Here is a 26,200-nt window from a genome sequence, read left to right as displayed (position 1 = left end):
GGAGAAAGAGGATCTTCTTGATGTAACCCTCTTTGAAGGGAAACTCTGCAAAAGGACTTCCATTGACGAAGGCAGAACTCTTGGCCAAACTTAAGCACCCACATACCCATAACCTCCATTTGGAACCAAATCCCAAGAAAAGCATCAAACGGTTAAGAAAGTCCCAAGATACTGAATCGAATGCCTTTTCAAAGTCCACCTTGAAAATCACAAGCTTTTTTTTTTGTACTAATCCAATATTTCATTTACCATGAGTGGGTCGTCCAAAATTTGCATGCCCCTGACAAAAGCATTTTGCTCATGGCTAACAACCAAGTCAATGACTCAATAAAGTCTTATTGCTAAGACCTTAGCAATAATCTTATACTGAAATCCAATAAGGCTAATAGGCTGAAAGTCAGTCACAATCACCGTGGCTGTTAATTTTGGGGTTTAAAGTCATAAAAGATGAATTGCATCCTGAAGGAATATTTCCCGTAATAAAAAAACTCACTTACAAATGCCATAACATCAACTTTCAAAATTTCCCAATTAAAAAAAAAAACAAACAAAAGCGAAGGTAAAACCATCTAGACCTGGCAATTTATCCGAACCACAAGCCCATATAGCATCACACACCTTTTTTCAGTAATAACCTCTTCCAAGGAAGTAATATGATTATCATCCAAGGATTTGTAATGATTACTTTTGTGAATTACTTTCACCCCCATCAAAGGTATTATATTTCTCTTGGAAAAACTGAAAAAAGAAAACCATCTTTAACAACCCCAAGATCAATTAGCCACACCCTTTCACTATTTATTCCTTTGATAGATAGTTGATGCCTTTTCTGATTAATCAAACCATCGAGAATGCTTGTGTTTTCATCAGCCTCTATAGCCCAATTAACTTCAGCTTTTTGTGCCGCATCAAGTCTATCTTCATTCTCTAAATCACGGAGGTTTTTTAATAAATTGAATCTTTATTTTATCATGTCATCCATACTAATACCACCCTTAATAGTTTTTCAGTTTCAACAATGGCTAAAATCAAAGCTTGTTTCTTCGAGTTCTTTTCATCTGAGTAATCTCTCGCCCAAGCTTTAATTTTTTCTATCACAAACTTTAATTTATTTAAAAAAAACAATGTACATATTAGAGCCTTTACAAACTTGAGCTTCATGTCAAGACGTTTTGACCAAGTCATCAACATCAGGAGAATGTAACTAAGATCTATACAACTTAAAGGGAATAGGACCATAATCTTCAACCAACTGTCTCAAAACAACAGGTATGTGATCTGAAATCAATCAGTCAAGAGCAATCACTTCTAGATTCTGAATAATATTGAAAACATCATCCAAAACTAGGAACCTTTCAAGCTTACTTAATTTTTCCCCATTACTACTTATACGAGTATAAGCATGTCCGCCCAAAGGGACATCCCATAAATGACAAATAATTATAAAATCATTGAAATCATCTGTTGCGGTTTGATTGGACAATGACCCTAATGTCTCTAAAGCATAATGAACCATGTTGTAATAACCAAAACCCATGTAATTACCAGGGTTATGTTCCATAAAAGAAGTAATGGATTGCCATAATTCCTCTTTCCGTCTGTCTTCCTGAGGCGTGTAAACATTAATCAAGAAACATTTAAATTTTAAGAACACCTATTTACCCTATACAATTAACATGTTATCTGAACTAAAAACTCGGGATTTCAAGAAAACAGAAGGGTCCCACACCTAGATTAACCCTCCAGAGCGACCAATGGCGTGACTAGAAGCAAAATCAAATTGGTAGTTCCCCCATAAACTCTTTATCTTAAATAAATCATCACAAGTTAGATGAGTTTCTTGCAACCCCAAGAAGTTAATCACATATTTACTATAAAGCTTGGAAATAGTATTGCACTTATCCACTGCTAAACCACAAGATTTATATGAAATAATATTCATTTTTTAGCATCATTCTCACCAATACTAGCGATATACTTTAATAAATCCTGCTTACTCCCTTCCATGTCGTGCCCATACACACTTCCCATTTAAATATGAGAAATGAAAGCATCAATCATAGATCCTCGAGACATAAGCTTATTTGATCTAGATTTAGAACGAAAAAATTCCTACACGACATTAGTCGATTTAGTAGACACCAAAGCTTCAGATTTCCTGCCAGTCCTTAAGGCATGCTTTCCAAATATGGCCTCGTTGCCATCTGAACTATATTTCCCAATCGCGGGCGAGTATTGGGTATCAATAAAACAGGTTCCACTAAACCTTGGGGTCTTCGACAGTGAGTTACTAGAATCATCGATATTGATTTGAGCTTTACTTGTGTCTAACTGAAATCTTTCATTTTGGAACTCTTGTAAAACCGACTCTTCCTTATCAACCTCATCAACCTATTTTGATTTTTATTAGGTATGAAGGATCACCTCCTCCTCTAAAGACACCTCCTCCTCTACACCATCAACCTCATCTTCTTTTTTAGGGATGGACATAGCAACATGTGAAGTAGAATAAGTAGTGTTGTTAAGAACTACATTATCTTTGATTTCGCCCTCTTCATAACATCCTCATAGTCCCTTTCCTGTTCATCTTCCTTACTATCAGAATCATCACTACCCAATTTTTTTAATAAAATCCACATATATAGCATTGAAATCTGGCACCCATCCGGTGAACTCTCTCACCCTGACCATGAAATTCCCTCCTTGAATCGACACAATGCAAACATTAGATATCAAATTCTTCACCTTTGATTTTATACAAACTCTTCCACATGCGATATTTTCATCCTGGTCATCATCAAGGAACATAACTTCACCCCAAGCACTTGCGACTAAAGGAAGCCCTCAACCTCAAGCCATACCATTCTTTCATCAATCATAAAGTTCTTGGAAACTTGTTTTAATTTAGTGAAATAAAACTTGGTTTAGTTATATTGTTTGAACTTCAAACAAGATTTTCTGGAACGAAACTCCAACCAAACCCATAAACATCCTATGCAATTACATTCAACATCCAAGAATCCTTGTTTTTGTAATACCCTCTTGACATTAAGAATAAGATTAACATCTCTTACCTTAGCTAGAACAACACACATAACATATGGAACAGTCAAGAGGTCAGTAGTCTCTAGAACCATGCTCTTCATACTCTTACTAATCGGTTCTTTTTTATTTTCAATCACATACTTATTAACTGCAGCAACATATGATCGACCACCATTGGAATGGACGGGGTCAATATGCGTGTAGGATATGTTTCTCATAGGTTGATGACCTATATTAGAAGATTTGTTATTATCAGATTCCTTCATATCAAACCTAGCTATGGATGCATATAAGTGAAAGTTCCCAACCCAAATCCTATTTAAATCAACCTCTAGAGACTTTTAATCATTAATTTTAAGGAATCTGACGAATGCAAATCTTCTGCAAATTTTGGAGTGCTTACGAGAAATGTAGACATCAGCCACAAATCCATGTCAATCGCAAACTTGCCTTAGATCTTTAACTAACATAGTTTCAGGGAAATTGGTAACATAAATTGATGTAGAGACTTCATTTAATTTCTTGAAATTGAGGTTAATGTTCTTTGTTGTCGGCTCTTGCTTATGTGTTTGTGAAACCTCTCCTATACAATTCTTCTTTCTGCGAATACACCTTTTCCAGTCTTCATTTTCTTTCTCCATTCTCATCAGCGATCATGACGTAATCCGGTTGAATCTGGCCGGCGGCGTTGACAGGGGTCGCTAGGCGATGACGGGGATTAACATTCAATTTAAGAAGTTTTCTAACTTAAAATTTGATGGGAAAATAACTATTAAGGGTAGCTAACTATTGTGTTCGTTTTCATTTGGTCCATTTCCTTTTTTTTGTACTCAATATATCATCAAAATTGTTGTTTGTGTTCCCCATAACCCTTTTGACCGGCTTTTGACGTGTGATAGTCACTCAAAGGGTTATAGTGAGCACAAACAACAATTTCGATGGTATATTGATTACAAAAAGGAAGGAGATCAAATAAGAACAAACTCAACAGTTGGTTACCCTCCTGAGTCATTTTTCCCGAAAGTTAAATGAAATTAAAGTTGCAAATTTATCAAAGATTGAAACCTTCTTTAGCCATAACGTATATGAAGAATGTTTCGGAGGGGTAAATTCGTTAAAATATGGTCTATGCTATGCTTACTGTGGTTAGCTGTCAACACTTCTCTGCAAAATGATATGACTGTACGAGAGATATATTTATCAGCATAAACGTTTACCTCAAGGTATATTATAGTGATGTGTCTGCAAAAGCTGCATGATATTGTACACATTGATGTTGTATCTTATCCCATGAATTCGATCTTAAAACTAAGTAAACTAAAAAATCACAACACTTGTGATTTCACTTGTTTGTAGACTAGTTTAGAATCTATATTACGATAAATCATTTGATTGGAAATGTAATTGTAGTCATGAAATGCACCTGCTTAGTCAAGATTCTCCTAATAAATATTCACGTGTATTACAAAGTTGTACATGTATGAATAATGTTCTTTCGTGGGTTATGTTTTGAAGAGAAGCAAGAATGAATCTCATAAAGTCATTAATATCAGCAGGAGATGCATCTCATAAAATCATTAATATCAGCAGTAGATGACGTGGTATTTGCTGTAAATATGTAAGGGAAAATGAATCAGGAGGGTAACCAACTGTTGCATTTGTTCTTATTTGGTCCCTTTCCTCTTTTTTGTACTCAATATATCATCGAACTTGTTGTTTGCGTTCACCATAACCCTTTGACCGACTATTACAGGTCCAAAGTGGTGATTAATCGGGAATGTGAATTATTAACAAAATTATATCAAAAATTAATATTTCCTAAAAAACTAAGTTTTTGAAAATTTAAAAAATTAAAATTTTGAAAATTTGAAAATTTTCGTATAATATTTTATTATTTGAAAACTTAAAAATTTTAAAATTTTAAATTTTGTTGTAGTATTTGAAAATTAAATTTTTTGAATTTTTTAAAATTTTCCGGTCTACAACCGCTAAGCCCGAGTTTGACCGATTTTGACGAACTTCCACCAAACACTCTAATAATAATAGGTTCAAGGCCGTAAATATCAATTTCTGCAACACTGGTTTTTTTATTTGTTTAGATTGTCGGATGTGATCTAAATTTCATAATCTTATGCACACAATCTTATAATATATACATAACTTACAAGTTTGTAACGAATTAGAGTCTTGATTTCAAAATTGGTCCGAGACTATATGAATTTTATGCTTTTTGAAAAATACAATAATATAATAAAATATATTGAATATAACTATGTTTTATCATCAACTTTAAAATAATAACTGTTATATATCATCTCAAATGCTAATACTCCCACGTCTACACATCAAAATAAAAATGAATTTATTTATTAACTTAAAACTATAATTAACTATTTTTATGATTTATCAATTCATAGACATATGTTACCATCATATCATCTTAATAGTATCATTCTCTATTGAACCATATATATATATATATATATATATATAGGTTCAGGTTTATTTGAGACCATTCTAATTTTGTGAGACCGTGAGATCAAATTTAAAAATAATTTTAAAATGCAAAATAAATGGAAAAAATCCAAAAATTCTTTTTTTAAATATTATTTTCGGAACTTGAATTAACTAAAAAAAATAAAAAAAATCTTGTTTTTTTTTTTTTTAAAAATACGTGAAATATTCTAAATAGAATATTAAACTGACATATTCTAAAAAATAATTTTAAAATGCAAAATAAATGGAAAAATCTAAAAAAAAAATTAATATTATTTTCGGAACTTGAATTAACTAAAAAACTTTTTTTTTTTTTTTGAAAAATACGTGAAATATTCTAAATAGAATATTACACTGTACATATTCTAAAAATAAATTTAAAATGCAAAATAAATGGAAAAATCAAAAAATTCTTTTTTTAAATATTATTTTCGGAACTTGAATTAACTAAAAAAAATAAAAAAATGCATCTCACGGTCTCACAAAATTAGGCCGTCTCACATGAACCTAACCATATATATATATATATATATATATATATATATATATATATATATATATATATATATATATATATATATATATATATATACACACACACACACGCGAGTATATTGTATATTATTTAGGAGTTCGTAATGTTCTAATTATTTTGAATGAAATTACTTATAATTTTTCATTAATTATATATATATATATATATATATATATATATATATATAATGGCCATTTCAAAACGTAGAACAAAAGAACCGATATCAATGATATATGTGTATGTGTGTAAGGAATTGTAACAAAAAATACATTTTCATTTGTTTGGTTTTTAGTATTTAAGACTAAACTTAAAAAAAAGTAAAATAAATAAATAAATAAATAAAAATTGAATACAACAAAGTTCATAATGTATTATAATATTTCCATAAACATTCGTATTAATATATAAAAAATAAATTGGTTTTTTTAGTTCTCTTAGTTTTGTATCCCAATTATGTAATTTGAAAACCATTTTTGGATTTTAATTGTATTTTTTTTTGGAGAAGCAAAAATTTCTTACTACATATCATTGAAGACGATACGGAATATGTATGCCAATTATGAATTTCGAAAAACATTTTTGGATTTTGATGGTATTTCAGATAGCTTCGATGATGATGTCGTCAATGAGGGCGCTTTTGGTGAGAAAGTTCAGACAAATCCTCACCTAAACTGAAAGCGAATACCTTTGATAGAAACAATAAGAAAGCATATCATAGGAAAATATATGGCCTATTGTTCTACAATTAGGCAACATCTGAAGGATAATACATATGAGAAAACAACATGTATTTAATTTACGCAACGTTTGACACACTAGCTGCTAACTAATAAAAAAATGATGTTTAGTAAAAATTTGCTAATAAGATAGCTCGAAAATAAAAATGACATAAAATGGAGCTTCAAAAAATATTCTATATTTTATTATGGGTATATCTATGAGAATTGTAAAAACAATTCTTAAAAAGATAGTATAAGTAACTTTAAAAAAACTAACTTATATGCTACTTTTTGATTTGTCAAACATAACAACTTAAAAAAGCTCGAAAGATAAGCTTACTTATAAGTTAGTTATGACATGTCCAACACAACCTTAAAAGGAGAAATATGTTTTAGGGTTGATAATTTGTATTCTACACTTCGTTCAAACAAATAGCACTAATGTAACAATGGTTATAACAGAAGTAAACAATGAACAAAATAACAAATCTATAACAAACAAAATTCAAATCAAATATAAATACAAGAAGTAATTCACAAGAAAAGCATACTTACATGTGTTATGCACAACATAATACAAACTTGAAATTGTAGAATATTGAGGCTTGCAAGCGGTGTCCTAAGACATAAATTTCTAGGGTATGGATCTAACTTGAGGACACAACAATCAATCCAAGAAGTGATCTTAAATCTCTTGAAATTTTTTTATGGTCCCATCATCTTTAGAAAACAAATTTGCAAGAGTTTTTTTATGGTGTGATATGATATTTGTAACACTCTACAAATGACTAAAAACAGGTATTTATAGGCTTTGATTATGACAGTTGGAAACTATCAAAAACTAAAAATAACTACTATAATACCTATCAATTCAGTAACTACGAACTTTAAAAAAATAAAAATTAATTTCGTAATTAAAAAATATTTAATTAATCAGAAAGACCTCAAAAACCTCAAGGCCCAAGAGCCATCTGATGACCATTATATATTCTCTTTTATTAGCCTAATTTGAGTCCAGTTAGTCTAGTCCACCACCTAACCCAAGCTCATCAATCTTATCTCAATGCTTTATCCATATTGATAAACTAATGAGACTTAGACTTATAAGGAGGAGCTTTTTATTTCTTGCTTCCAATGTAAGGCAAGTCCCACAATGTAAATTATTAAACAAAGTTCCAACAATACCCTACATTATCTATTCAAACTCCAAGAATACCCCACATTTGAATAGAAAATAAGAGAACTTTGATATTCAAATAAGGGAAGTAGGATATGACATGCATCTAAATAGGTTTTAAAAACTTGAACCTTTCACGGTGAGTACTACTTAGATTTACTTTGTGAGTAGTGAACGGGGTCTTGAACTAACCACTTTTCATCTCTAAGCATAGATCATTTCTTACCATTATGTTCATTTTGGTCGTGAACAATCATTTCATCATCAGATTCTTAGAAATTTTAGCCATATCAGCTCCCAAAGATGCGACTTCACATCTATTGCACATAGGTAATGCTAATCTGGAATAATCTGTATTGTTCCACTACAAAAGTTATCACCATTATTAAGAGTAATGATTCATCCTATATCATCAATGGAAAAACATCGAATAAATATTATAGTAGTGAACATACCTTTGTGCTAGTGCTACTTTAATTCTTCCCTAACTAGTTGTCCTATTGAACCTAGACCATGGGATCTCTAATGTTTCTAGGTTAGGTTTCCGCCAAGTAGTGACTCATTATGTTGGATTTAAGCCCATTCCCCTTGATGTGAAGAGAACTTGCTCTCTACTAAGGCCTTTTGTTAAAGGATCAACAATATTTTTCTTTGGCTTTATGTAAATAATGGAAATGATTCTATTTGTTAGCAACTCTCTTATTGTAATGTGTATGCGCCTAATGTGTCTCAACTTGCCATTGTATATTTGACTTTGTACTCTAGTGAGGGCAACCATGCTATCACAATGTATACCAATGGTAGTAACAGGTTTGAGGCTGCAAAGAAATACTTTTTAGGAAGATTTGAAGTCATTCAACTTTTTCAAAAGCTTTGTCTAAATCAAAAAAATATGCTTCCATTGTATAATGAGTATTCATAATTTTCTTAGATGATTTTCAAGAGATAGCAGGTCCACCAAGAATGAACACATATCCACCTATGGATTTTTCTTCAGAAGTATTGGAAATCCAATTTTCATCACAATATCCTTCAAGAACAAGAGGATATCGCATATAATGTAATCCATAATTCATTGTATACTTTAAATATATAAGCGTTCTCACTAATACATACCAGTGATCTTTCCCATGATTGTAGGAGTAAAGGCTCAATCAACTTACACTATGAGACAAGTTTGGTCTAGTACAATTCATAATATACATTAAAATACCAAGAACTTGAGTATATTTTAACTGAGCTACACTATCACCTTTATTCTTCTTAAGATGACTTGATGGATCAAAAGCGATGACTACAGGCTTGTCATCATAGTGCCCAAAATTCTTGAGTACACTTTCACAATAATGGGACTAAGTAAGAGTATATCCATCTGGTCTTCTTTGAACTCTTACACCAAGGATCACATCTATTACTCCTAAGTCCTTCATGGAAAAGGAGTATAGCATTTTCTTGGTTTAATTTATCAAATCCATATTAGTACCCATTATAAGCATATCATCCACATATAAGCCTATGATGATATAAGCATTCTTGTATTGTTTGACATAAACACATGTATCATATTCATTAATTCTAAATCCATTAGAAATTAATCTGTTGTCAAACTTCTCATGGCATTGCTTTGGAGCCTGTTTTAGTCCATAAGATGATCTAACCAACTTATAAACTTTTTTTCTTGACCTTTAACCACAAACCCTTCTAGGTGATTCATATATATATATATATATATATATATATATATATATATATATATATATATATATATATATATATGTATATATATATATATATAGTTCACCATACAAGAAATTAGTTTTCACATCGATCTGGTGTATTTCCAAATTGTGAATGGCTACAATTGCTACCAATGTTCAAATTGATGTAATTCTTGTAACAAGTGAATAGGTGTCAAAGAAGTCTTGACCTTCCTTTTTACAATACCCTTTACTACTAAATGGACTTTGTACTTCTCAATGGTACCATCAGGTCTAAACTACTTCTTAAATATCCATTTGTGCCCAATTGGTTTTTCCCCAAGTGGCAAATCTACCAATTTCCTAGTGTTATTCTACATAATTTAATCAATCACGCTTTTGATTTCCGATTTCCAATAAGGAGCTTCAGAAGAGTCTATAGCATCCTTATAAATTTGGGGTTCTTTATTCACTACATAAGTCATATAATCATGTCCAAAATCTTTGGCTATTTTCCTCGTTTGCTTCTTCTAGGTTCTGAGTTATATTCTTGAACCTTGGAAGAGCTCTCTTCTTTTGGTTGTAAACTTCTATCAAGAATGGTTTCATTTAGTCCATCATTTAGAGGTCTTTTCCTAGAGCAGGAAACCTCTTTCCCTTTATCTTTAAAAGAAAAAATATTCTCAAAGAATTCAGCCTCTTCTGATTCCATGACAATTTGATTATGGATATTATCAACATGTGATTTGTACACTAGAAACCTTTAGGCTACACTATTCATGGTAAGGCCAAGATAGATGCTCTCTTCTTTTGGTTGTAAAGTTTTATCAAGAATGGGTTCATTCGGTCCATCATCTAGAGGTCTTTTCCTAAAGCAGGAAGCCTCTTTCCCTTTATCCTTAAAAGAAAAAATATTTATAAAGAATTCAACCTCTTCTGATTACATGACGGTTTGATTATGGATATCATCAACATGTGATTTGTACACCAAAAACCTATAGGCTGCAATACCCATGGCAGGGCAAAGATAGATGCAATGTATGGTTTTTGGTCCATGTTTTCTCCTCTTAGGAAAAGGTACTTGTACCTTAGCAAAGCAACCCCACACTTTCATTCTTTTGTAAGAGGGTAATCTCCCTTTCTACAAATGACATGATGATTTATCACTCTTTCTATGAGGATATCTATTAAGTATTGAATTTACTGCAAGACATGCTTCTCCCCACAAGTTATGTGGTGCTCCAGAAGTAATTAACATTGAATTAATCATGGTTTTCAATGTTCTATTTGTCCTTTCAGTCACTCTATTTTGCTTAGAAGTATATAAAGCAGTTGTTTGATTTATAATACCATGTACAGAACAAAATTCAACAAATTCTTTTGACTCATATTCTCCTCCTCGATCAGACCTTATAATTTTGATCTTTTTATCAAGTTTATTTTTAACTTCAACCTTATAGTTCTTAAAATAATTCAAGGCTTCATCCTTGGTATTTAACAAATAAATATAGCAATACTTGTTGCAATCATCAATAAAAGGAAATATAATAGTTCTTTCCTCCTCTTATAGGTGTTGCTCTAAAATCACATAAATCAAAGTGATTAAGAGAAGTATTTCATTAGATTTTTCAACTGATTTATGAGGATGTTGTGAAAATTTTGACTCTACACAAACCTCACATTTTATGTTTTTTTCAAATGAATATTTTGGTAACATACCAAGTTTTGCCATTCTTTGAATAGAACGAAAAGTGACATATCCCAATCGAGAATGCCACAAAATTAAAGAATCAGGCCTATACACAAAAAATGGGATAGTAGTTCCCATTATTGCATTATCATTAACATACCAAGTTTTGCCATTTTGGTAACATACCATGTTTTTCCATTCTTTGAATAGAACGAAAAATGACATATCCCAATCGAGAATGCCATAAAATTAAAGAATTGGGTGTATACATAGAAAATGGGCTAGTAGTTCCCATTATTGCATTATCATTAACATTGGTTATATTATTGTTTGGTGTTTCAACACCATAGTACAAAGGTAAGACACTAACTTTGAAGAGAGCCTCACTAAGGTATCCCTTTCCAACATACATCCCACCCTTGGTGAGAGAAAACTTATCAGACTCAAATATAAGTTTTGAATCCCTTGTTACTAAGAATAAGACCATAAATCAGATTCTTAATAATTTCAGGAACGTGCAAGACATTACTTAAAACAAGTTCTTTTTTCAGAAGTCAGTTGTAGCTTCACTTTTCCCTTTCCTTCAATTTTTGTAGTAGTGTCATTCCCCATAAACATTGGTTCAGAATCAGAAACTTTCTGGTATGTAGAGAACATGGTTCGGGAGCTGCAAATGTGCCTTGCGGATCTAGTATTAATCCACCAATCCACACAATTGCTAATCTTGTTGGTTTAAATCACAACAAAAAACTGATTTGGTGATTCAACCATGTTGTTTTGACACGAAGTTCCTCCATTAGAATTTCCACCCTTGTTTCCATTGTTCCCTCCATTTTTCCTCTTTGAACCCTCCTGAATCTGAAATATTTGGCCTTGTGTCTAGTTTTGCCACAAACAAAGCATGGATTAAAATTCTTCTTATTTGCGCCATGATTTTTGCCATCTTTTAAAGAGTTTCTTGAGACTTTTTCCTCTTCTTGTTGTTAATCTTGGTCCTTGAAGTACTTACTTCTCCAACAAATTTTTCACTTGCTTCCAAGGAATTTGCATCGCCCTTCTCATTTGATCTGTTATCTTCTTCCACACGAATTCTCAACAGAAGTTGCTCAAAAATCATGTCATCGATTAAGTGCTTAAGATATAGTTTGAAATTCTTCCAAGAGAGAAGAAATTTTTCAATGATTGAACCAACAAGAAAGTTAGAGTTTATACATATACCTCCAAATTCAAGATCATATGCAATGACTTGAATTTCCTCTACTTTTTTGAGGACGGATTTGGTATCCACCATCTTGAAATTAATGAACTCTCCAATCACGAATTTCTTGGCACATGCCACTTATATTTTGTATTTCTTTTCTAGTGATTCCTATATCTGTCTTGCAGTGAGAATGGTAGAGTATATATCATAGATGGAATCATCCAGGGCATTAAAAATATAATTCCTGCAATTATATCCATTTGTGTTCCATGATTCCAAAACCCTTTGATGTTCTGCCAATTAGGTTGCAGTTGGTGGAGTTTTCCCTTCTACAGTGGTTACACTAGTGGGAGGGGATGCAGAATTATCAGTGAGAACATTGGAAAAATAAAGATTTCTTAGATAAAATATCATCTTTTATTTCGATCTCTAAAAAGCTAAGCCTTTGAAATTTTCAAGCTTTTCCACATGTGTTTTGATGATGGATTGTTGATCCATTCTTCACTTTTTGAATTGTGTATTAGAACATTATGATAGAAGTAAACAATCAATAGAATAACAAATATATAAAAAAAACAAAATTCAAATCAAATATAAATACAAGTAGTAATTCACAAGAAAAGTATAGTTGAATGTATTATACACAAAATAATACAAACTTAAATTTATAGAAGATTGAGGCTTGTAGGCAGTGTCCTCAGATAGAAATATCCGGGGTATGGATCTGCCTTGAAGATACAACAATCAATCCAAGAAGTGATCTTGAATTTGTCAAAAATGTATGTCCCCATTATCTTCAGAAAATGGATTTGCAAGTGTTTATGTGTTGTGATATGATTTCTTTAACCCTCCACAAATGACTGAAAACAACTATTTATAGGCTTTAATTATGGCAGTTGGAAACTATCAAAAACTGAAAATAACTGCTATAATACTTGTCAATTCAGTAATTACAGATTTAATAAAAATAAAAATAAATTTCATAATTAAAAATATTTAATTAATCAAGAATACCCCAAGAGCCCCAAGGCCTAAGGCCCATCTTTTAACCATTAAATTTTCTCTTGATATTAGCCTAATTAGAGTCCAATTAGGCTAGTGCAACACCACAACCCAAGCCCATTAATCTTAGCCCAATGGTTTATCCCTATTGATAAACTAATGAAGCTTAGACTTATAAGGAGGAGCTTTTTCTTTCTTGCTTCTAGTGTAGGATAAGTCCCACAATGTATATTATTAAATGATGTTCCAACAATAACTGATATTTTATACATTTACATACTATGGCTTAGAAAAATTTTTATGTCAATGGGCCCTATTTAGTATGTTTTGGTCTCAAAAACATCCAATTCATTTACAAATACATTTGTAATGCTTTCAATTTGGGTATTAAAACTGATACAAATAAACCGTAGTAAAACAGGAAGGTTTCTTACATCCTAAACACTATGTCTAGATTTTATCCTCGAACTCTCCATTACAGGTCTCAACATAGACTTTTATGCTTCATTCCAATACCTATAATACATGGCCTTTAACTGAAGTACATAAGAAAAACATTATCTCGTTAGCTATATGGGTTTGGACACAAAACTATTATCAAAATTATTTGGTAAAACTATCTTTTGACATGCATTTATAAACATAATGTATACCATCCTTACCCAAGAGACCAACGGAAAGACCTTCCGAGATATTATAGGGGAAAACATGAATCACAAATTGCGCCCTTATTTAGGATGTGTAGGATGCATGATTAACGACTACCACATCTCATTTTCATATACCATGTGTCATATGTCTTAGGATGGTCTACACACAGTGTTTTGTAATTAGATGTGGTCATCCATGGCGGTCGACTACTGAATAACATCCCACTTTATTTTTTAACCTTCTTACATTGTGTATAAAAAATACTTAAATTTCTAGTTTGATACAATCTCTCCCCTTAAGAGGATTTCGTTCTCAAAATCTTTCTGGAATACCAATAAGCATTTTCCTATCCATAATTGGTTTACAAATTATAACTATCTACTTTATTATTTTCTTGCATCAACAATCCGACACAATGATCTCTTATCAAACTCTTCACAATGGATTTCATACACCCATCATATTTATTGTGCTATCACGTTTTCTCAATGTGTTTATATCACCTGTACCATTTCTAACCAAATAGGTTATTCAAAATCTTATTAATCTCAATTTCACTCGTTAATCTGGCAGTTATATCACCATATTACCTATAATCATTTTCCTATCAATAATTGGTTTACAAATTATAACTATCTACTTTATTATTTTCTTGCATCAACAATCCGACACAATGCTTTATTATCGAATTATTCACAATGGATTTCATACACCCGTCATATTGATTGTGCTATCATGTTTTCTCAATGTGTTTATATCACTTGTACCATTTCTAACCAAATAGGTTATTCAAAATCTTATTAATCTCAATTTCACCCGTTAATCTGGCAGTTATATCACCATCTTACGATTTCAAAGTATTCAACACTTTTATTAGTACCACAACTATTAGTATAATTCATGCATAATCCTTAGTTTTTATTATTCTTTCCACGGAACGGTCTTTCATTTGCATTATATGTCATTAACATGTTGACCTACTCCATATAAGGGACCCTTGATTTGGATTTAGTATTTGGATATTGGATTATTATGACAACAATTATTATAATGTTTTGATATATTTGGATATGATCTTCAGATTAATACTTGTTCTGATTTATATTAATATGTTTAATCCTTGTATGTTTTCATTATTCTAAAACTCCATAGTCGATCATAATTGTGGGAACAATTATGAAGTAAGACTAATATGAATTGGATTGGTTGACTATCAAAAGGTGAATGTGGATAAAATGTAGTAACCAAGATTCATAGGTACTTGTCATAGAACAAGTATTGGACATGACCCGTGTCAAGATTACCTCATGGATCACTATCATGAGAAATACTTTATAAAGGTAATATATTTGTATCCTTAATGCATGAGATAAAAATTAGGGCTTGAGTTTATAGAATGTTATGCTTTGATATGGTTAACCACTATTCCTTGACCATGCGGTTATAAAGTTCACTATCAAGTGTAGTATGAACTATAAAAGAGGCATATGTAGTCAAGTTGAGATTTGTTCTTATGTGTTGAGAGTTAAACATTTAATGTGTGGTACGAAAAAATTGAACACCAAATGAGATTGATCATGATCCATATCTCATGTTATAATGACGTATGTAACAAAAGGATAACTTATAAACTTACCTTATACATGAATTGAAGCTTTGAACTTTTGAGAATTAGATTTTGATAGAATGGAACTAAGTCATATATTATTGCAGAAAGTGAAATGTTGTTAGACGTTCACCACTATCTATATCAATCTAGAATGAGTCTTGTACAAGTGGGGGATCGGAAGATCTATATGCTCAAGAATGATTGTAGAATGATATTTGCGAATAATATATTATCCTAAAGGGTCACACTAATAACAAATTGATGTAAATAATTTATTTATAAGAATCTGATTTCTGATAAATATTTATATCTCTTATCTTAATTATAAATTATTTTTTTTATGAAACTAATAAAGTTCAATAACAAGTATCAAATAAAATTATATCGTGTGATTTATATGAGTAATTTACACACTTTGATATAATAAGGACGAGTCTTTAATATAAATCAAATGTATATCTTTTGTAAATAATTAAGTAATTTAAAGTAATTCAATTATAATCTTTGAGAGTAAAAACAACGTGAAGTAGCTATGGTAGTTCATTTTGTCCGTAAATACTTATTATAATGAGTTCTACATACTTTAGAAAGCATGTACACTTTATCTATGATTAAGTACGGGAAGGGAAAGGATAGTACATGTAATAAAATAAGTATTTTAATGGGATCTGACGACTTCTTTCTTACATGCCAAGGGCTGCCAATATCTTCATCTTTTTCTTAAAATTGTCGTGAATTAAAGAGACATGAAGCATGGGATTCTTGTTTTGTTAATTCAAAATCCATACTACCTTAATCACTAGACTTTATCACCTCAATGTATAAATAGGACTCTTGGAAATGCTTTAAGGGACTTTTGATCTCATTCTTTTGAATAGACAATTCTGAATTCTCTCTCCCTCTCAATACTCTCTATTGTTTTGTCTCTTAACGAGTTAAAATCATAAAAGAAGTTGATACTTGCATATCTATTTAAGTTATTGATTGGGTTTTGACTTAAAGCTTAAGAGTATTCTTATTATTACAAGAAGGACTAGCATTTGAATCAAGTTGAACTATTGTTGGTGCTTCTTATAAGGTGGGGTTGTACTCTACATTCTTCATCAACTTCCAACTTCCAAGAGGAATAAAAGAATTCAAAGGTTGTATTATTTTCTTTGTATGGTTGTTTTAATATTTCCATGTTTGCAAAAATGATCCTTGGTTGATTAAAATAGGTTTAAGTTTATTCAAATATTTATAGATTTCGTTGTTTCTAGTGTTTTTAGAAATCTATTTTTTAATAAAGCTCAACAATCTATACCTAGGGTTAAAATGTGAGGTGCATGAAATAACTAGAGTACTTTAGGACCACTACTAGTGGTATTAATATTTCCTATGAGTCTTAACATGGATTGCTCTCATGTGATAATGAAATGTCATTTTGTTAAATGACATGTGAGTTGGATTTCTCTATAGAATATACTATGAATATAAAACTTATTGATATCATAGTTATTATGATAGAATAATACATCAAAGGTGATATATATATATATATATATATATATATATATATATATATATATCATTTATGTACAAATAGTAGTTAGGGTGTGTTCCCCTAAGGAAATGACATAACTAATTTCGGATTATTATGCTAGGGACGAGATGAGTTATCATTACGTAGGAATCTTTGATGTGAGTGACATATATGTAACGCCCACAGATTCGGGCTAGTCAATTTAGATACGATGAGCGCAAAAATGACATTTTGATATTTAAAATAAATAATCTTAACTAATTTGTATTATATGTCACAAGGTTTCCATACATATAAAGAATGCTGAAATCCGAGTTAAAACGAAGAAGTTATGACCTGTCGAAGTTTCGCGACAAAACCGACACGAGACCGGGAGTCATAAAAAGTGAGTTTATGATAAAATACTTTTTAGCCTTTGTGATCTAAAATAAAGTTGTAGAGTACGTCTTCGCCTACGCGTGGATATAAATAAAGTCGAAAACGGAGTTCGTATGCAAAAGTTATGGCCTTTCGAAGATGTAGTTGTCTAAGGGCATGACACGTGACAAAAATCCTAGCCGCCTTAAGTCACGATGTGAACATGAATTTCACAACATGAAACGTGTCAGGGACACTAACCGGGCTAGAAAACACGTGTTAAAGCTACGGGGTGACTCATGGAAGTTCACGACATGAACCTATCATGTTCACGACGTGAATGGCCCCAGAACACCCTATAAATAGCAAGTTCAACCCTTTCATTCCTTACACCATTTCTTTTCTCTCTCTCTCTCTCTCTCTATCTCATTTCCGAAGGCCGTTTTCCACATCCCGAGCCCGAAGATCACGAACCGCCAACTGTTTCTAGTTAGATTCTATCCAATCATGCTACTAAATTGAGTGCATAGTTACTTTCATCTTACGCATAGATATGAAGTATTTAGTATAAATTATGTGTTATGTGTGCATATTATAAGTGTTCTTGATATCTATGTTAGATGAATGATTTATACATGTTTTAAATGATTTAACTATATATGTATTTTATATCTATAAGTATGTTGGGTAAAACATGGGTAGATGAAGTAGTTGGTATGTGATGAAAGATGAGTTAGGTGATGAGAGATAGGTGATGATAAAGAGGTGATGATAATTAGGTGATGAGAAATATGTGATGATAGATATGTATTGATAAATAGGTGATGTGAGATGAGAGGAGGTACCATAACCTCGATCGGCGATGTGGCGATGTAGTCATCTACCAGAGTATAGATGGCGACTACTGACTATTCTACATAGTCATGTGGAAACACCAACAGGCTCATAACCTGTAGGTGATGAATTACGAGTTCAGGCAATGCTGTAACTATGTATTCATGCAATGATACTCTAACCCCTTACTATGAATTACGAGTTCAGACGATGTTGTAACTACGTATTCATGTGATGAACTGAATCAGTACTATCTATGTGATGTTGGTTATGATCATCAGGAACAAAAATATAAGGAAACGCGATGTAAGGAGAAGAGAGATAAATACGATGTAGGAGATGACCCTTAGGATAAATCTTTAAGGAAGGTACTTAGGAATAAAGAAAATAATGGGGATGGGTAATTGGGTTATTTGCTTTATGGAACTTAATAATTATATTATTGTGGGTTGAAAACCCTATGTACACACCAGGTTTCCCAACCTGACCCACTCAGTTTATTTGTATCACAAGTATCGATACAAAACTAATTTACATTGAGAGTTTAAAGGAGATGTAGATCACTAGTGTAAATAAATGTAATGTCTGTTTATGCTTATGTTTCAGTATTGACGATAACATCCCAAAGTTTTAATATGAATAAAATACATTTCTTCAAAAATGCTTTGATAATATATTTATCATGTTTTTCTGGGAACAAATTCCGCAATATATTTATTTAAAAATATACTCTGATTTTCAAATAATGCAAAACAAATAGGTCTTTTCTGGCCGTAAAAATGGAGATGTCACAATATAACTGTGTTCCATATCAATGCATAATAAAGAGTTGATTAGATGTTACTACCACATTGTTAAGTGTTAGTAGCTAGAAATTGTTAACAGAAACAATTAGATTGATTATATTTAGGATATTTATACCTTTGAAAAAATTTAGTAGGGAGTTAAACCCTAAATTTTCTTATAAGTCTTGACACCTTGTTAAAAGGATGGAATGACATTATCCTATGGATGGGTTTTTATTAAGACATGATGGTCAGTAAGGGTACCGGTAGGTTCAGAAGTCAGTTGGTGTTGCTAAATGGCATGTAAATCTTAAAGCAAGGGAATATATACTAATATGTTGAAGGCTTGTCCTTATAAAGATTATATTAGGTAAAACCTACACCATATCTTTTAATGATACGGTGATGGCCTTTATTAAGGGAAACCCAAAATTAAAATAGAATATGCATGAAGATAAAGAGAACTGATACGAGAAGTGACATAGTAAGCACTTAAGAGAATATTTGTCGAAATATCCTAAAATTTTCATTTAGAGAACTATGGGTCACATGGTAAAAGGAAATACGACAAGATTTCTAAATAAGTAAGATGTAATACACATTGTTATAAAGGACATATTTAAGTAATCTACAATGAAAATTATGAGAAAACATAAGAAAATAATAACAAAGTTATGACTCCTAGAGTGACATAATATGCGGAGTCATATATTCGCGAAAGTTTGGTTGACTCTTAATGAAAGTCTATGAACAAACATTGGTTTTGGAAAAGAAATTGATGTTCGATAGACATGTTTAAATGAGAAATTTGAAACATTTGGGATGTATATTTACCCTGATATGAGAGATTTGTGTAGATATTAAAGTAGATCTTTCTGATGCATTGCTTATACATCTCGTGACTTAAGGTATGCAAGTGTTAAATTTTGATTAGTGATTAATATGTAACTAAAGGAATAGATTTCTAAATTCTAATGTGAAGAACATAATATGGAGAAGGAGAAAATGATATCGAAATACTTGTGAATCAGGGAATGAAATAGAAATGATGGGACCATATGAATATAGTGTGCCTATAGTTCCATGGTGCATGTATCACTACAGATACATGGTACTCATTCTAACTTCCCAAAACCATAAAGTAAAATAAGGATCGAGTTGGGGTGAGAAATTCTAGTGTGGTATGTTGGAATATCAAAAATATCTAGATACACACTTTTGGTCTCATAAATATTGTAATGTATATAAAATGGCGGTGTACGAACATTAAGGAATCATATGTAAATGTGGTAGTTATGGTCAAATGTTTAATATTTACATATTGATATTAAACTTTTTATTTTTAATAAACCTATGTAGTATACGGGTCTCACACCTAGTATATATATATATATATATATATATATATATATATATATATATATATATATATAATATGGTTCATCTAGAGAAAAAAATGACTGAATGGATTTGATCATTAAGGAGTGAACATAAAATTAATTTTATTAGTGGAAAGAAATCCAAATGGAAGATTTCTCAAGCATTCCATTGAAATAATTATAAGATGCTTTTAAATTTAATTACATGGCTATTAAATTCAGATGTAAATCTGATGGTGTATTTTGTATTTGCTATCCAAACAATTTAAATAACATTCTTAGTCATTTAAAGTTGTTCCTTTATAGTTTTCATTAGCTTATCGATGGGTATTAGTGGACTTGTGAATCTTGGTAAAGTATAGGGTCCTCAATCTATAGAGGACATATCCTCTATTTTGGTTAAATTTTAAACCTTAAAACTTTGTTCGATTGGTCATGTAATTTCATTAGGACTTTAATGAAGGCAAGTGCAAATATGACACGTATTTCCTCTTAGTACACTTAAAGTATAGCATTGGAGGTAGGAAGTTCATCTGGATGAATGAAGATGAACAGAATCTAAGTAAACTATAAAAAATCCTCAATGATAATCACTTTGTGCCCAAATGGCGCTAACTTCTATTTTGTCCCTCCTTAGGTTCCTTTTCGAGCACTACCTTATAGTTTTGGTTGCCTTTCATCAAGAAATGCTCAATGCACTTTTGAATTTTATAATTCATGGTTACTTTTATATGGATCACAGAAAAGCATTTTGAGGTCTTATAATTACTATTCTCTTGTAAGTTGCAATGAATCGAACTGTGTAACTTAAAGAAGCTCAAAACAATAATTAAATATGATCATGGTAATTGTAGACCTTTAAACAATTAGGGTGAATCAAAAAAACATAAATATATGATTTGGAAATCATGATTGAATCAAAAACCTTGTCATCACCATAAGGAGTTACTACACAAACAAGGAAAAAGGGTGCTTGAAATTAAAGCCTTGAAAAGTCACGACTTGCAACATAAATGTAGGCTCAAATGGGACATTAGTAGAGATGAGAGTACTAAATACTTGCATGACTTGATTAAAGGAAATAAATATGTCAAGAATTAATAGCTTGATAATCAAGAGTAGTTGGGAATCTGATCCTAACTCTATTAAAGGAAAAGTATGGTTATTCTTCTCTTCAAATTTTATGTTCCCATCTTTTATGGATCTAAGTTGGCTATTAAACTTTTCAAAAACATCTATTTGAATGATCGGGATTTACTTGAATACTTTTTCCCCTTTTAGATCAAAATGGTCATATGAAGTTGTGGGAATGAAAACACTATATGTCCAAATGGTTTTATATTCAAGTTCCTTGAAAATTATTAAGGTATTATTAAATTTTATTTTAGTAATTTAATAAAATTATTTGAAGAATACACTCTCTTCATAGGGTTTCTAATGATTCATTCATTTTCCTTATAGTTATCATCACTAGTTTTACATTTAAGGTTTTGTTCAAGATTATTCCACATCATCTCAAGAAATTTATTGATTCGGTTATCAGCTTTGAAAAATATACCTATATAAAAAGTAGGAACATTCTTGATAAAAAGTTTTACTCCCTTACTGAGATTTCTTAGACTTCGTGATGGAAGAAATGGCATTCATGTATTAATGGAGAAAGTTTGATATAAAGATGTCTCATCTCCGATACAACCTCAATCTTGATCAATGACTATCCCACTAAGGAATACTAGATTACAAAAAGGGTTAGACAATCACACCTTTTATTTGTTTTTCTTTTTATGCATATCATGGAGGGTCTCCATATTTCCATGAAACCTACTTACGATAACATGAGCTTTTGTGGCATTTTCCTTATGAAAATGGGCCTACATTCTCTCATCTAATGTACCCGAAGAATTTGTGTATATATGATAATATTTATTTAATAATGTGCTTAACCTAATGATTTTATCTTCCATCTCGCCTAAAGATGAATTTCCATAAAAGAAAAGTTTATGGAATTAGGGTTGACTCTTGGGTTTCTTTTCTTGCTAACTTCCTTAATTCTGAGCCTGCCTCCTTTCTATTTTCTTACCAGGAACTTTCATCAAAGCCAATAAAAACTACCTCATATTTGATGGATCAAGGTACTTGATTGACACTTCTGTACCGTTAAATAGAGTTGGAAAAGATAGGTGCATCTAATAAATCGCTACTTTTTTTGGCCAATTTTAATTTTCCAGGTTCATAAGATAGTTGGAAGTGGGGTGGAGAGGTCTCATGTCGGTTAAGTCACTGCAAAAATTGATCACTGATGCAGATATTTGCTCAATTTCTTGCGACTTCTAATGGCCCAATCGGGCCCCATTAATAGTGTCTTATTTATGTAGGAAGTTTTTGTATAATCGTATACCTTTATTCCTTAATTTGGTAGGTAAAGATTATAATAAAACTTCCATATTATGCCCTTTGTGAACCTCAGAAGTGAAATCCATCGGCTAAGTAATTTTCTTCTGGTACCTTTCTGCCTTAGAAGTTTGAAACATGACATCTAAAGGTGTAGGTTAGGATTTTCCATGTTACTAACATCTCGTTGGTGTTGCATCGACGAATAAAAAAGGATCACGTTTCTACACACCTTGGTGTGCTTGATTTTCTCAATTATTTGGAAGGATATAGACCAAGTTATATTCAAAAGGCTAGTTCTCATTGGTAGATGATATCAAAGTACAACTATTCACATGGATCAAACATAGGGATAAATTGTGATGTGCAATTGGCACGATTGATCTTGTTCCCCTTTACTTGCCTGTAATTTTTTTGTTGGGATTAATGTCACTATTGTCCAATCAACTTTTTGGTTTTGATTTAAATGGTCCCTCTTAATTTATTATTTTCTAGAGGTATTTTTTGGGTTTAAAAGGTCTCTTTAGAGAATGTGAAGGGGTAACTCGGTTACCCCATATCACATAATAAATGTTCCGCATAGATATTTTTTGGAGCCACTTTTTGTTCAATACCAACTTCTCCTTGTTACCACTTTCTCTTCTCCTTTAAAACCCTACACAACATGTAGGACCACCGCACAAGGCACCTTCGGCTTTATTCTTATTATTCTTATGATTACCGCCAACATGAAATCATCTACAACCATCGCCTTCTCCATCCATCTCTCACCTCTGCTGTTGTCATTAATCTTCCATCACTGTTGTCGCCATCCAGTTCTAAGAACTGCCTTCTGTCTGCCGATTCACCTATTCATTTGTAAAGGGAGATCCCATGTCCATTTAACCAACCTACAATGTTTTTTGTTGCATTTAATATAAGGTCAAATTGAGATCATCTTTTACTCATCGTTGATTACATCTACTACGACAATACCACTAGGCGATTTCGTCACTAGTTCCCCTCTCCCCCCCTCTCTCTCTATCTCTCTCTCTCTCTCTCTCTCTCTCTCTCTCTCTCTCTCTCTCTCTCTCTCTCTCTCTCTCCATATGCTGAAACTATTCTAGGGATCAATTTTTGTTGGGTTAGATTTTTTTTAGCAGTCTGATTTGTATTGCCATCTATTCCTATCAACTCTGCAATGATTTTTAATGAGTTTGATTTTTGTTGAGTTTAACTTTTGCTAGGTTTGATTTTTTTTTTCTATCATCTTCAAGCATTATAACTGCGTTTTTTTGGTTGGGTTCGATTATATATATATATATATATATATATATATATATATATATATATATATATATATATATATATATATATATATATTGGAAATCGATTGTGGTGGGATAAATTCCCGCAATCTAATTTTATTTTCACTAGGAAATCATTTTTGTTTGCACTAGTGGAATCGATGGTGGTGGAAATGATGAAGATTATGGAAATGAAATATAAATTTGGTTCGAATTTTTTGTTATTAAGAATGCATTCTTGAAAGTATTCATAAAATCTATTGATAATGTTGGCATCTAAAATTGATAGTGGTAGGATGTTTTATATCCTTAATAAAAACAAATAACAAAATCTTTTGGGCCTAATATTTAAGTGTAAGATGTTTTATATAATAATGTCAAAGAGAAATTAGATATCTTCTTATATTTTCTTTTTATTGGTCTTCCTATCAACTCAAATGGTGATAAAAAAACTATTAATTTTATTAAATATAACACATATCAATATTTGATATGGTAAGAAGATAAGTAGAAGATATATATATATATATATATATATATATATATATATATATATATATATATATATATATATATATATATATATATATATATATATATATATATAATATGACAATAGACCACAACATCTTTTATTTGTCAAGATTTTACTTCATTAGATATCAAGGTAGACATTACAATGTGAATGTATTACGTATTTCACTAATGATTTGATTATTTTTAGTTATATAATAAGATGCCAATACATTAACGTATTACATATGTATCATTTATGTTTCATACTTTTTTCCTTTTGCAGATTCTGAAAGTGATAACGAACATAAGGATTAAAAGCTATTTGAATTCTATTGCATTGGAATCCATACGGTACCTGAAAGTCATTTGAGAAATGATATAATATCACAGTAACATTTTTTTTTTAATCTATTTAAAAGAACGATGACAAAATGTAAATAAGTGATTATGAAAGCTAAGGACATAATGGGAAAATGCCTCTTTTTCCTTGACATTATATATGAAATACTTTTCTTATATATATATATATATATATATATATATATATATATATATATATATATATATATATATATATATATATATATATATATATATATATATATATATATATATATATATATATATATATATATATATAGGGTAAAGTGAATATACCTAACAACCTTATATAAGCTTAGGTACCTAACCACATCATACTACGTAATTTTGTATCATATTTGCATTGTAATCACCCAAAGTTATTAAAACTCAACCTTATAACTTGATTGCTTCCAAAATCTTTGGACTTTCACCATTATCTTCCTTCAAATGATGTCGTTCCATCGGAGACCCCCTGGTGGGCTTCATATACTACCGTTACAAATCAAATGGTGTAGGAGGAATACAGTGGTGAATGTTTGAAAATCTTGGAAGTAAATCAAATTAAAGGTTGAAGTTTAACAAACTTAGACGATTGCAATGGAAATATAATGCAAAACAATGTAGTATAATGTGGTTAGGTACGTAAACTTATATAACGTTGTTAGGTATATTCACTTTACCCATATATATATATATATATATATATATATATATATATATATATATGCGAGATCCGTTGAGAACTCATAGTTTCGAGAGCCAAATAACTAAAGGTGGATCGTTAGATCAAATTAACTCATTAAAAGCATGATCGTCATCTTATCAATCTCATTTAATGTTTAATTTTTTGTGTTATTGAAAAATTAATAAAAATGTCTAAATTAACATTACAAATCAAAATTTTTGGATTTTTTTAAAATAATATTTTTTTTATTACAAAAAAAT

General features: G+C 31.0%; 1 protein-coding gene across 7 annotated transcripts in view; it reads left to right on the top strand.

Annotated features, from left to right (window-relative positions):
* LOC145033991 (ceramide synthase 1 LOH3-like) overlaps nt 1-25,356 on the top strand; it is a 39,450-nt gene extending 14,094 nt beyond the window's left edge. The window contains exons 6-7 of one of the 7 annotated variants that reach the window (XM_078982445.1): nt 22,783-22,831; nt 22,928-23,155. In XM_078982445.1, the coding sequence (XP_078838571.1) occupies nt 22,783-22,831; nt 22,928-22,940 (62 nt within the window). In that variant the 3' untranslated portion in view covers nt 22,941-23,155. Of the gene's footprint in view, nt 1-6,677; nt 6,808-22,782; nt 22,832-22,927; nt 23,156-25,175 lie in introns of those variants that run through there. The other 6 variants (XM_078982439.1, XM_078982443.1, XM_078982441.1 and 3 more) reach the window with 6 other exon arrangements.
* The last annotated feature ends 844 nt before the right edge of the window (nt 25,357-26,200 follow it).

The sequence above is a fragment of the Lactuca saligna genome, chromosome 3 (genome assembly GCF_052625555.1).
Source record: "Lactuca saligna cultivar CGN05327 chromosome 3, ASM5262555v1, whole genome shotgun sequence".
Taxonomy (NCBI): domain Eukaryota; kingdom Viridiplantae; phylum Streptophyta; class Magnoliopsida; order Asterales; family Asteraceae; genus Lactuca; species Lactuca saligna.
The sequence above is the reverse complement of the archived record's forward strand: the minus strand, read 5'-3'. Positions and strand labels throughout refer to the sequence as shown.